General features: G+C 44.4%; 3 protein-coding genes across 3 annotated transcripts; 2 read left to right on the forward strand and 1 right to left on the reverse strand.

The window, feature by feature from the left end:
- The first annotated feature begins 52 nt into the window (after positions 1–52).
- On the forward strand, positions 53–2029 carry LOC128274785 (T-complex protein 1 subunit beta). Its single transcript, XM_053013092.1, has one exon. It carries the CDS (start codon positions 108–110, stop codon positions 1710–1712), a length of 1605 nt encoding a protein of 534 aa, XP_052869052.1. The 5' UTR covers positions 53–107; the 3' UTR covers positions 1713–2029.
- Positions 2030–2397: 368 nt separating this feature from the next.
- Positions 2398–3456, forward strand: LOC128274786 (m-AAA protease-interacting protein 1, mitochondrial). The gene is made up of 3 exons (XM_053013093.1): positions 2398–2727; positions 2832–3127; positions 3207–3456. The coding sequence occupies exons 1-3, from the start codon at positions 2410–2412 to the stop codon at positions 3340–3342; spliced, it is 750 nt and encodes a 249-aa protein (XP_052869053.1). The 5' UTR covers positions 2398–2409; the 3' UTR covers positions 3343–3456.
- A 322-nt stretch (positions 3457–3778) lies between these two features.
- Positions 3779–4910, reverse strand: LOC128273178 (lysosomal thioesterase PPT2 homolog). The gene is made up of 3 exons (XM_053011102.1): positions 4732–4910; positions 4423–4672; positions 3779–4352 (listed from the first exon to the last, which is right to left on the reverse strand). Exons 1-3 carry the CDS (start codon positions 4864–4866, stop codon positions 3880–3882), a joined length of 858 nt encoding a protein of 285 aa, XP_052867062.1. The 5' UTR covers positions 4867–4910; the 3' UTR covers positions 3779–3879.
- Positions 4911–13478: the final 8568 nt, after the last annotated feature.

A 13478-nucleotide genomic window follows, 5' to 3' on the forward strand; every position in this document is an offset into this window, starting at 1 on the left:
ATGTGACAGCCGACTTCAACCATCTTTCTTCACACAAACCCCGTGAGTCAGGCTGCGAGCGTGTTTTTCGTAGCAAATTTCCGGCTGTAAGTTAATCGTCCGTAAAAATGGTTTCGCTAAACCCGCTGAGAATTCTCAAGAATGAAGCAGAGGAGGAGAAAGGTGAAATCGCGCGCCTGTCCTCGTTCGTCGGCGCCATCGCCATCGGCGAGCTGGTAAAGAGCACGCTCGGCCCGAAAGGCATGGACAAGATCCTGGTCGCCCACGGGCGCAGTGCGGGTCAGATCGAGGTGACGAACGACGGGGCAACGATCCTGAAAGCGGTCGGGGTCGACAATCCGGCGGCCAAAATCCTCGTCGACATGTCGCGCGTGCAGGACGACGAAGTAGGCGATGGAACCACATCCGTCACGGTGCTGGCGGCCGAGTTGATCCGCGAGGCCGAGAAGTTAGTCGAGCAAAAGCTTCACCCACAGATCATCATCGCCGGCTGGCGTCTGGCCGCGAACGTGGCCCGCGCCGAGCTGCAGTCGGCGGCCGCCGACAATTCGGCCAACGCGGAGCGCTTCCGGGAGGATCTGATGAACATTGCCCGCACGACGCTCAGCTCGAAGATTCTGTCGCAGCACAAAGAGTACTTCGCCAAGCTGGCCGTGGACGCGGTACTGCGCCTGAAGGGCTCGGGCTCGCTAACGGCCATTCAACGCATCAAGAAACTGGGCGGCTGCCTGGAGGAGTCGTTCCTCGACGATGGTTTCCTGCTCGACAAGATGCCGGGTGTCCACCAGCCGCAGATGGTGAAAAACGCGAGAATCCTGATCGCCAACACGCCGATGGACGCGGACAAGATCAAGGTGTTCGGCTCGTCGATCAAGGTGGACTCGATGAGCAAGATCGCCGAGCTGGAGGTGGCGGAGAAGGAGAAGATGAAGGAGAAGGTCGAGAAAATCCTGGGCCACAACATCAACGTGTTCATCAACCGGCAGCTGATCTACAACTATCCCGAGCAACTGTTTGCCGACGCGGGCATTATGGCCATCGAGCACGCCGATTTCGATGGTATCGAGCGACTGGCGCTGGTCACCGGGGGTGAGATTGTGTCCACCTTCGAGAACCCGGAACTGGTGAAGCTTGGCAAGTGCGATCTGATCGAGCAGGTGATGATCGGTGAGGACACGCTGCTCCGGTTTTCCGGCGTGCCACTCGGCGAAGCTTGCACGATCGTCATTCGCGGCGCGACGCAACAGATCATCGACGAAGCGGAACGATCGCTGCACGATGCACTGTGCGTGCTGGCGGCGACGGTGAAGGAATCGCGCATCGTGTACGGTGGCGGATGTTCCGAAACTCTGATGGCTACGGCCGTGTTCAAGCTGGCCGCGGAAACTGCCGGCAAGGAGGCGATGGCCATCGAATCATTCGGACGCGCCCTGATGCAGCTGCCGACGATCATCGCCGACAACGCGGGCTACGATTCGGCTCAGCTCGTGTCGGAGCTGCGCGCTGGCCACTCGCAGGGCAAGGCAACGCTCGGCCTGGACATGAACAATGGCAAGGTGGGCTGCATGAAGGAGCTGGGCATCACGGAATCGTTTGCCGTCAAGCGGCAGGTGCTGCTGTCGGCCGCGGAAGCCGCCGAGATGATTGTCCGCGTCGATAACATCCTGAAGAGCGCCCCGCGTCGTCGCGTCCCGGACCGTGGCTACTGCTAAGCTGGTTCTTTTACGCTATTAATTTGAGCTCATTGCATTTCCCTCCCATCGTTTTGCAATCGTTCCGTTTCCCTACACCCGAGTGCCTTCGGGTGCTCTTCTCCTTTCACTTCATACACCTCACTTTACTAACCGTCTTGTTTGCACCATTGTATTACCAAGAGGCGATTCCACGGAGAGCAGAAAAGCACCGCATCTTATGGCCTTTGCCTTTGGCGTGAAGAGCGCGTAACATTTATAATAATGTCCTTGTGAAGGATCTGTGGCCCATCTGTGGATGGTCGGGCATTCGCTTGAAACACACAAATAAACTCACATTCATTTACGTTGCTTTTGTTTATTGGTCGAGAAAGAAATGGTCTCGGTCCCGAAAGGTACGGATACGTTCGGATACGTCACCGAGTAGTCCGATCCTCTGAAACGCCGGATAATCGAGAAATGAGCTAAACTAAATCAATCAAGCAATCAACGAAGGCAGTTTAAAATTTGAATTTTATTTCTGGCCATACAGGTTGACACTGCTTAGTTCTACAGGTAAGGTATTATTAATTGCTCATGCAAATTCATCTACAAATTGATAACCGTTCTTACTTTATTAAATGAAGCATAGAGAGAGAAGTTCTAAAAGGTTCAACTCTACACCATAAACGCTGCCCACCGACTCTTTCGCTCTCCACAAATTGTCATTCACAACACAATGTTTGTGATGAAAAGTGCGGTGAAATTAAGAGGATTTCCAAGATGTTTGAGCCATTTTGTGCCGTTTCCCGCTAGTGTTTCGACTAAACTCTCTACAACAAGCTTACCACTAGGTCCGCCACTTGGAGTACGATTTCTTGCCAGCCAAGATGCTTCGCGGAAACGACCCATGCTAATGGAGTTTCCCCAAATCGTTTGGCCTTCAATTGTTAAAACGGTCCGCAATTGGATCATGGTATCTTTGATCATACGGCCGTACTTCGATCACGACTTTCGTATTCCCGACTTTGTGCTAGGGGCAAAGCATGCTCTACATGTGAGTAGTTATTTGGCCAGTCTTAGTCTAGCGAACCTGGCCCAAGCCAGCGGGCTCTTGGCCTCGGTTATAGAGTAATCTTAGGATATCCTATCCCTAACTAGGTGGTATCATCGGCACTGGCTGGCGGCGAAACCAAGCAGCTAGAAGGACTGGTTGATCGTACGGCTTTGAACGACGTAAAACAATCGCTTTCGAAAATGTCGGTCGCGGAACGGTACGACATTGCGGTGGACAAAGAGGATGTGTACTTCTCCTTTCCCTATCAAGTCGGCATCATGTTTGATGAGTCGGAAGACGATAGTCAGAAGCGTTTTGTTGAAATCACGATGGTGTTTCACGTTCTGCGAGGCTTGAAAGGCATGATAGAACGAGGCGAGCCCGTCCCGCTGAATGTTGGGTAAGTACACGCCTTTCGCTGAGATCGTCGAAAAACGTTAGAACAATTGCTAAAAATGGTCTCTTCCATTCGTTTACAGGACGCTTCCGGAATTTCGCGATAAAATCAGCATATGCAACTATCGATTTATCAAGGAGTTCACTAAGGGCGTCGAGTCGGACTGGACCATTAACGTCGTAAATCATTTTAAACCAAGTGACTACCTGGATCAGTAGCGAACACCGTTGGTGTTGATCGTGTCGCAACTGCCGTGGGGCCAAACCCGTATGACCATAAGACCTCGTTCGCTGTAAAGTAGCACCACAATAAAGAAGACAAAAGCGCTAGAGTCGCCATTAACTTAAAAGTGGACATGGTAAAGAATTTTCTTTTTGGGGGACGAGGAACGCCAACTGCACTTAGGTATAATGCAAAAAGTGCAGTGCTGCTGGAGACACTGAAGAAATTGTCCCGCAACAGACAAAGGGTTTGGATGAATGGGACCGGGTACAATTAGGTAATCTTCCGAAACATGTGGGGATAGTAATTAATGGGCCGTTTTCGGCTGTCATGTGCCTGGTAAATTTATTTTAAAATCCATAACATTTTCATAACTCACGTCTTACACAAAAGTAAACGTACATTAGATCCAATACTACAACTAAGACCTGCATTTTTCCCTGGGCTTAACTCTCTTCTAGGCTAACGACAAAATATATGCTTCTTAAGCTGTGTTCCGGATTGGGAAATACACTGCATCGTTTAGAATGCACTCAGTCGAGGTAAGGCAAAATCACGCTGTCGATCACAACGTCCGATCTGTGCCACTGATAATGGTGCACGCCAGGCCGCTCTATCACATCTAACCTTCCGTCGTCGTGCAGCGTCTTCAATCCGATCAGATCTTCCGTGTAGAGAGTGGTTTCTTGCAGAGGCACCACATCGTAAGATTCGTTGTAGAAGCTAAAGTGGCTCGACTGCCACGGCGTGATAACTCCATCATCGGGGCCTCCTATCAGCACCAGTCGCTCTAGCCGTAGCAAAGTGTCGCGGAACTGCGTCGAGTTGGCCGAAAGTAGTCGATTGTTGACGTACGGCAGGAAAATGCTGTACTCCTCGAATAGATCCTGGTGATGCGGATCGTTCCAGTAGTTTGCAACGGACGTGTGCTGCCCGACGTACGTGTAAAAAAGTTGGTACGCTGTTTTGGCCACCAGCGAAGGGAAGATAAGGTGCAGAAAGTCGTCTGTAAATGCGAAGTAAATGAAAGAATTAATTGGGGAACCAGCGAAAAGAATTCCCTGAAGGCAACTCACCTCCGAATTGACCACCCTGCGGTGAGCTCAGGGAAATGAACGTCCGGACGCAGTGGTTTGGGTACGTTTGGAGTACTGCTCGACCAAGAAGGCCACCTTGGGAATAACCAATCATGTTGATTCCGTCCGGGTGGAGGGCACACACCGCCTGAAGGTTGCTATTCGCTTCCAGCACCTGGTGCCATGCGTTTTCCAAACTAGACCAACCGCCGAAGCGCTCGAAGTTGTACACAACCGTATCTGGGTGAAGCTGAGAAGTGCGAACTTAACTTTTGTTAGCAAACATCCGTCCACGAACGCTCGACTTACTTGCTGAATTCTGGCCACTAAATGCTCCATGCTAGGGGCTCCCGTGAGAATGCCATGGTAAATAAAAACTGGCCTATACGCACAGACGAGGCATATCTTAAAACATAAAACTACTATTCCTACCAATGGCCACATTTTATGGAAAACCGAATGATTTGTTATCTTTGGTCTAATTCTGTTGAGACATTTTTTGTTGTTTATTTCAATAAAGAACCGCTGATTGTTATGATTAAATTTTGACAGTCACGATTTGACAGTCGCCTACAGTGCTGGGTTGAAATATTTCATGCTAACCATTTCACGCTATTCAAACAAATCGTTACTTTTGGAAAGAAAATTGTAAAACAAATCGTTGACTTATTAATAGAGCCTCCAGCGAGAATAGTTCGACCATTGCGTTATAACCGCAAGTTTATGCGTTGAAAACAATACAACAAAACACAGCACGGTTTGCAGATATGTTATTTTATTTCAGTTATTTTCCAAAAGTTACAAAATATTACTGTTTACGATTAGTACGGTACTTCGGCCATCTGCTGTTTCACTTTGTTTATACCGAAGTTTGTGCAGCTTGGCAAGCCTTCACTGTCTTCTTCTCTTATTACGCCCATGCAAACGCTGCGTTCATCTTGCTTACATTGCCAACCGAACGACTTTGTCACCTTGTTTTCACCGGTTTCAACAAACGGAAGAGCCGTTTGTAGTGAAGTGGAATTTGCCAACGCATCCCTCTGGATTCGACGAACCAGCTCGTAAATAACAACATTTTAATGCCTGATGCATCGAGCAGTTTCATCTATGCACATTCGCGTCAGCTCATATCGCACTTCCGGTCTCTGTGTGGTTTCTCTTTTGTCTATGTACAATTTGCAATAGGTTTTAGTGATCCCTATTGGTCCTATGGTGTTTCGAAATCTGCACGCTATTAACAATGTATCCGTCACTTTTACTTGTTTGATGTTTTTAACTATTCTACAGTAGGTTGCAGTATTTATTTTTTGTTTGTTAGTTTTTTAACATAACTATCAAGCAGCATTTAAAGAGTTGCGTGCGAGCAGGGCTTGCGACCTTGCGTTTCTTGGTGCGCTTTTTATTGTTAGGTAATTATGTTATAGGTTTACAATTCACAGTTGATTTTTATTATTTGCATAAGTGGCCTCCGTACTTAACATAAATGTCTATGCTATAAATAGTGAACGTTAAACGCGTTGCTTTGAAGCGCTTTAATGTTTTATCCTTCCAATTGCAATTGTCTCCCCATCAACATTCGGTTAGAAAGATGTCAGACAATTTCTACATATCGTTCGTTGCTCTTTTAATGGCAAGAGCAAGACTAAAGTTGACTAAAAGTTAGTTAAAAAATATCAGTAACGTACTAACGAAATGAAAAAAACACTAGTGCACAACTCCGAAAGCGGCGCTCTAAGCAAAATTCAAAACAACCTGTCCAAGTTTTGATTGCTACTCTTTTCGATTCTCTTGCAGCCCAGTGCCTTACATGGGCTAGTTTTCCGGTTTTCGCTTGATCCACTAGTGTGTACTTTTGATATTGTGTTCCAGCCTTTGTTCCTGGTTTCTGCTTGTTTGGTTCTTTTCTTGGTACATGTTTTGATTCCTTGCCGTTTCCTGGAGAGGTTTGTTTATGGGATAGTTTTAAATTTAATGCGATACATTAAAAAGCTCGATGAATAATGTTCAATATGCTTTGTAGTTTTGTCTCTTGATTACCGTAGGTAGATAATTGTAATGCAGGTCGGCATGTCCGCTCCTCTCTGCTGGGATCGAAATCGTATCGCTTCCTATTATTTGATTCTAGTTTGCTGAAAGTACTACAGTCTCTATTAATCTGGTATCGCCTATGCGTGTTTCATTTCTGTTAATAATTTCAGTTAAAGCTTTTTCGATTATTTTGTTTCAGTTGGTTTTCTTCGACTGTGTGGTAAGAACGATCGTGGAACTCGTTGCGTTGCTTTGTATGAGAATTTTACAGTGAATGAATAAAATTATGTTATTCCTTTTGGCCATTGCCAGTGCGCTAGTTAAGGATTTGCATTATGTGTATTTTGTGGCAAAACAACTTAAACAACGTTTTGACTGCTTGCAAATGTACCGTAACGCTGACAGGATTAAAAACCTGCAAGCCAACGATGAGCTTATGAAACCCTTCCCGTCCCACCGAGCGATTGGTGAATTTCAATAAAAAAAAGGTATATTTACCGATCCCTCACATTATGTAATTTGGTTGATAAGGTGTAAATTAAAAATGTATACGTTCGATGAATAAAATCAAATCATTTAGCAGACAATTGTACAATGCACTAACTTCGAATGAAGCAAATCAGAAGCAAACGTTATTACATTACTGGTGTAAGTTCTTTCTCGCGCCGTAGATAATCTCTTATTCAATATACTACTCTACTTGTTTGTCATATTGAGAATAAATTCACAAAAAAGTGTATGCTGGAAACGCTTCTATTGATCTACGGCAATTTCAACGTAGTGTATAAAGTTTTATGTTTTTCATTTGATCATGACCGTAAGTTGCAAAAACAGTTCTATTTTTACAACATTTCCTTCGCTTATCGTTTCCGTCTTATCGTTTGATTTCCCTAGTTTATCTTGGCTTCGTGATATAAATGTAAACCATTGTTAGCTGTTCCTTGTTAGCACTGCTAAAATAATAGATTTTGAATCTGAATCGTCGATGTGGATTCATACCAAATTGATGTACCCTAACAAAGTAGAAAAGTGAATCAGTTTCAGATATATTATTTTTGGCCTGAACTAGTTGTTACCAAATTAAAACCGTACCTTTGCTTTACCTCACGAATATAGCGCAGGGCAATGAGAAACATGTTTTGAATGCTTATGAGTATTAAAATGGAGATGGATTACACTCGTCTCAGAATTATGACTATCAATCAAGCAATTGGCTGAGTAGATGCAGATGAGAATTAAGGGATGCAGTAGTATTGTGGATTGGTTTTTACTTTGCTCATTAGTGGCCTTAAAAATATTAACGAGTGGTAAAAATGTTAGTAAAATTAGTTCGTATCACGACTATTAGTACACGGTCTATAGTTCTTGTTGCTCAACAGCCTTCGGATGCGGCCTTCCAACAAGAATCGTTTACTGTTCGCTACTGGTAGGCTCGTTGCCAGAAGCTTTGGAGTTTGGCCAAATCGGCTACACTTTCAACAGTGCTAGTCAGTAACGCCGTTACTCAGTTAGTTTGCTTTATATATCTGGTTCCCGGTTGCTACTGGTTTGTCGTCTACTTTGTATTTTTCTTGCTCGTTTCACTACAAAAAAGGCACAGATCGATTTTATATAAACTTCGTACGATTTTCCCTTCTTTTGGCGCCCGCAAAAGGCGTTCCATTGTTGTCGTTCTCTCCACTTGTTTGACTCCTACTTCGCCCGCTGCATAGCTTGTTAAATTTACTTTCTCACATTCGTGTAACTCGCACACTTCACACTGTACAGGGAAGGCTATTAAGCGATAACAAACGAATGCTATAAACACAAATTAAAAATTGCGAATGACAGCTTTTGCTACCGACAGGGCCCTCGGTGGCTACCGGTCCCAAAAGAATACCGCCCTTCCGTGCGTCCGGTCGGCCTTATCGGCTCTCGGGAGCATTTATTTTTAGCTCGGGAAAACTCGTAGACACCTCGCCCTCTGTCGCTGCGGGTCACCAAAGTTTCCTCACCAGCGCCAAATATTAATCAAGCTCATAATAAAAGTTGAGGCGTCTTGATTTTAGCGTGACGCGAAAATGTTCCCTTCTTTCACCGTTCACCTCTCGGCGACTCAACGAACATTCGCCTTCGAAGCGTAGGTTTCGTCGAAGAAAATTTGGGAAAAAGGGCAGCCTTTGGGTTCGTTGTCGCCGTCATCGTTTCTGATGATAATCACTTTTCAATTTCCTGTGCGGAGCGCGGTGACGGTTCGCGATCGGGGTAGAGAAACCGACGGAACCAGGCGGATGAAGCAATCGGCGAAATGAATCGTTTTTTCTTCTATCGAGCGCCAGGTTGTGGAAAATGGCAACAGGAAAGCAATAAAAAAAACCGGCCAAAGATCGGTACAAACAAACAAACTGGTGAACCTCGGTGGCGGACCCGATTGATGAGCCCGAACGAGGAGGAGTGACCTCGAGGGACGGTTTTTTCGACCCAGTCCACTTCAAAATCCCATTCGCCGCCTCCGGAAACGGATTTCCCGTCAAACCAAAGTGGTGGTTTGTGGCGGGAAGAGTTTTTTCCGGCAAACGGAAAAAAGCCATTGGCTCAGACTGCGGTGCGAGAAGCAACATAATTTACAGATTGGCCACGTTGTTTACTTTTACACATTTTCACTCCTTTCGTTAAGGATAAATATCAATATCGCCAGAATGATGCTTTAGCCATTTGTCACCTTACATGCAGCGGAAGAATTGGCGGTACAATGTGTAAGTTCTTGAGTGATAGCTTCGTTTGTTTTTGATACACTGAATTCGGCTGATGACCGATAAAGAAATGAGCCGGTGGCCTGGTGAGCTTTATTGATTTACCTAAATAATCTTTAACGGCCTCACAATTTCGAAAAGCCAATTCAACGTGGCCCAATGTTAAGGCTCAATCGAAATATGCTGTTTCTGGAACGCGAAAAAGGAAGTGATCCTAAATCCTATCAAAGCCAAAAACATCGACCACGTAAGCAGACCTAAAAAAACCATTACTTCAAACTGGATTATCCTATAAGACGGAACTGGCCAACGTAAAAAGGAACCCCAATATAAATTCGGTCCGTCCGTTTTGTTAGAAAAAAAACCGAGAAAGCAAAGAAACATAAACACACACACACACACAACTTACAGATAACTCACACACACACACACGCGCGCTATGGAGGAAATGTCTGATAATTGAATAATTGTGGAAGGAATTTTCGGATTCTCGGTGGAGCGAAAAAATGGGGCTCGCCGAAGGAATGCTATTTTTGGGCCACCTCGAAACAGATGGGCATCGGACGGCCGGAACGAGCCCGGGAGGGATGGCAGATCGATTGATTGTTGCGTCCCCTGTGTGGGCGGAAAGCCATTGGATGGAAAAAATACGAAGGAAAACAAAAATTAAGCCAATCACATCACCGTCCAGCCAGTCTTGAGCTTCCACATCAATCCGGAATGCCGGACGGGGCCACTCGGCGGGTTCCACGTAGGATTCCGACGGCGGCAGTGGAACGGTTAATTGAAAATTCCTCGAGGCCCTTTTTAACATTGCGTGAGAACTTGGCCGATCGTCAACATCGGGCAGCGCATTGGAGTGTCCAGCGAAACGTATGCGTGTATTCGCTAACGGGCTTTCCTTGACGCAGCCACCGGGACCGGACAGGATTAAGTGAATGAAAAGCCCCACAAAGGTCTCGGATTCTCGGAAGAAATGCTCAGAAGTCATCAGTTCCCACCAAACAAGGACGTAGACGTGAAAAGGCGAAATGCTGCTTTATGATCGCTGTTTTTTTTCTTTCTTCATTTATTGATGAACAACAAAGTTACAAAGTTCTCGAAACATGATTAACTTAAATTAAAATTAAAATAAATTATAACTAAGTGGCACAGAAAGGTTGAAAATATGAACAGACACAGCTGTCAGGGGGGCAAATAGGTTCACGAATCCTGGGAAACGATCACACGAGCAATAGGATAGAGTTAGAAAAACGGATGTACCTTAATCGCATGAGAAATAAAATAAAATTTAATTCTGTCCGGAACTAAATGGTATACAATAAATCAATAGCGCTATTAAATCGATCCGAAATCGACCGTCAATGAGCATAATGGAACTTAAATAAAATCATACACGTAGAAAAGCTGAATTGATGAGTACATTTGTATAGTGAGCAGAACGTTTACATAAAATGGTAGACTTAATTGTTGCGTTTAAATATTGCAATAGTGCTGCTGCTAAATTTTACGACAGAAGAAGACAAACGCAAATGGTACTTAAATGAACGGTTCATAATAGGCAAGTTGACATAAAAATTACTTAGTTGAACAGTAATCATTAAATTGGTTCTGAATGGTCCTACAAAAGAGTACTACAACGGACATACATACAATCACACACACACACACACAGTTTCATGAATAGACAAAACGAAAACAAACGAAGAACAATAGGTATTGACACTAACTTAAGGCTAACAAGGGCAAAGCGAAACAGTTCGAACTGGGAAAAATCGGCTTCTACTAAGTTGAATAGTTATCGCTTCGTTCAAACTAATCGTAAAACGCACACACATTCTAACAGTATAACGGAAAATGCTTTAAAAGATTAGAAAAAAGTGTCTTTTATCGTTTACTTTATATCCCCTGTCGAGAATGACTAATCGGAAACAGCTTTGGCGTCGCGCGCAGAAACGTGGCGGCCCGTTAGCCGAACGTATGGAGGCTGATTGCGTTGCATGGGCCTAAAATCGCATTTTCCAGCTACCATCCGGCTCTCTCAGCTGATGTAATTTGGCAGGGAAATGCATGACAAAGCTCCTCACCCTGGCCAAAGAAAGCCGTATCGATTCGTGTTTTTTTATCCGCCCGTGAGTTTGTTCGAAGGCCACCAAGCGCCTCCATTGGGACATTTTGAATGAAACCATTTTTTTCCCTGCTTCTATCCAGTGTGTGTTTCCTCTGGCTTTTCAACGTATACGATGGACTTGTTACATTCCCTGTGAATTAACCGACTCCAAGCCAATTTATGCGCATGGGCCAAAGTTTTGCTTTAATTTCCTTATCGTCTTTTACCATTGTATCTCCACCCTTAGAGACATTCCTTTTCATTCGTTTCCAGCTTTTCCGCCATTTTCTTCATTTCTTAAATGAAGTTTTGTCTTTTCATCTTTTCCGGTCTCTCACCTCGTTGCCGTTTGTAGTGTGTATGTGTTTGTGCACTTCATAAGCCGCACGCCACTCCAACAACGGGAGGGTTAGGAAGCGCGTGTGAAGCGTTATCAACCTGCTTCGGGCGCGACGCCCTCGTGACAATCAAGTTCACAAAACGTTGAGTGGGAAAAGTGCTTCACATCGTCATATAAACATTTACCCTCGATCGGCGAGGAAAAAGTTTATTTTACCCTTTATTTCGGCACCCGAACACCCTGTTCTTCTACATTGCCAAGGTGACGTTGGGCCGAGGTGGATGGAAAACTTATGCCTATATGCCAGACTATGCTCCGATTTCGTTGATAACTTCCTGACGTTTCGATTTGGGTTGGCATTTCTTTCCTGCTCCGGCCCACCGAGGCGCGTCAAGTAAAGCGCCACAACGGAAGGTGAACTCAGAAGCAGCCAGACTATAACGGTGCTCAATTTACGTTTTAATTTTACTCTACTTTGCACGTTTGCCGTTGCTGTCTTCCTTTCGAGCAATTACTGCTGGCGAACTCGTTTGGCGTTACGCTCGTCGTGCAACGCGAAGGTGCGCACCGAGAGAAGTAAGAAAGAAGTAAATCCATAATGTCTAAATATTGATTTGATGTTTGAGATATTGATTTCGCCGATTTCAAGCAGAGCCAACCATCTGTCGGTGACGTAAAAGTGGTAAATCAATCGAGCAACAACAATAGAGACCATAAAAATACGTACGAGTTAAGCGGGAGCCCCTGGCACGGATTTCATTAATTGTGTTATGCTCTTTTAGATTGATAAAATGTATGTGTTTGCTGTTTGTTGCATGTTTTAGAAAATCGTGGAAAGATCATCGAATCTTTGTCCTTAAAACTCGTTTCTATTCGTCTTTTTGGGCAAAAGCATGCGTTTTGTTTTTCTCACAGTAACTACTCTCCCACCTTACCTCGTTTTTTACTGGTACTACATCTCTAATAGTATTATATTAGTTAGCGCTTACTAGCTACTAGTTTATTCTCTAGTTTTCATATTCTTGCAGAGAATATGCCATCTTCGTGTTTCATCTATGTATCAGTTAAAGTATCAATGCATCGACTGCTTAAACGTAACAATGATGAAATAATAGTTTTTTAGCTGTTTTGGGATTGGTTACATATTCTTTGTCGTTTGCCTATGCCGTTTTGCCACACGGGCTCACTGTAGCTGCAACAAACTCGCTTGTTGCTGTATTGTCCTTTTTCATTCGGTTAACCAACACACGCACCAAATCGGCGCAGATGTTGCTTGTTGTACGCTTTCAACTGGAGGAGGTCGAAGAAAGCTTAACTAGCGATTTTAACCGAAACAAAACTTATTGATTTTTGAACGAAACATTGTAAGCCAAAACGGTACGGACGAGATGAGAGTTGACTTGTACAGATTAGTGTATGGATACGGTTAAACAAAGTGTAATTAGTTTTCTTATTTGAAATAAACTAGTAGTTGATATTATTTAAACGATGGTGGACAGTAGCAAATATCAAACTGTTGGCTCATTGTTCAACCAATTGTTGGGAAAGTCTAACCGTTCTATCAAGTTAACACAAGAAATGATGAAGTTCTATGTTGACCAAAACTTTGGCGCATAACGGAGTTATAGAATTGAGATATTTAAAATATAAACTGAAGCAACAAAGTGCATGTAACACAGGAACGGTTGTGCTAATCTTCAACGTAGGCTCGCCGAACGGTAGGTTTGTTTGCAGGATGATTCTTCGTAGTAAACGAGTTATTCGTTATCGTTATCCAGAATAATTGCTTACAGATTAAACTTATCGAAACACTAAAGAGTTTTAGAAAATCTAACAGTGTGTGCTC

The sequence above is a fragment of the Anopheles cruzii genome, chromosome 3, assembly GCF_943734635.1.
Source record: "Anopheles cruzii chromosome 3, idAnoCruzAS_RS32_06, whole genome shotgun sequence".
Lineage (NCBI taxonomy): Eukaryota > Metazoa > Arthropoda > Insecta > Diptera > Culicidae > Anopheles > Anopheles cruzii.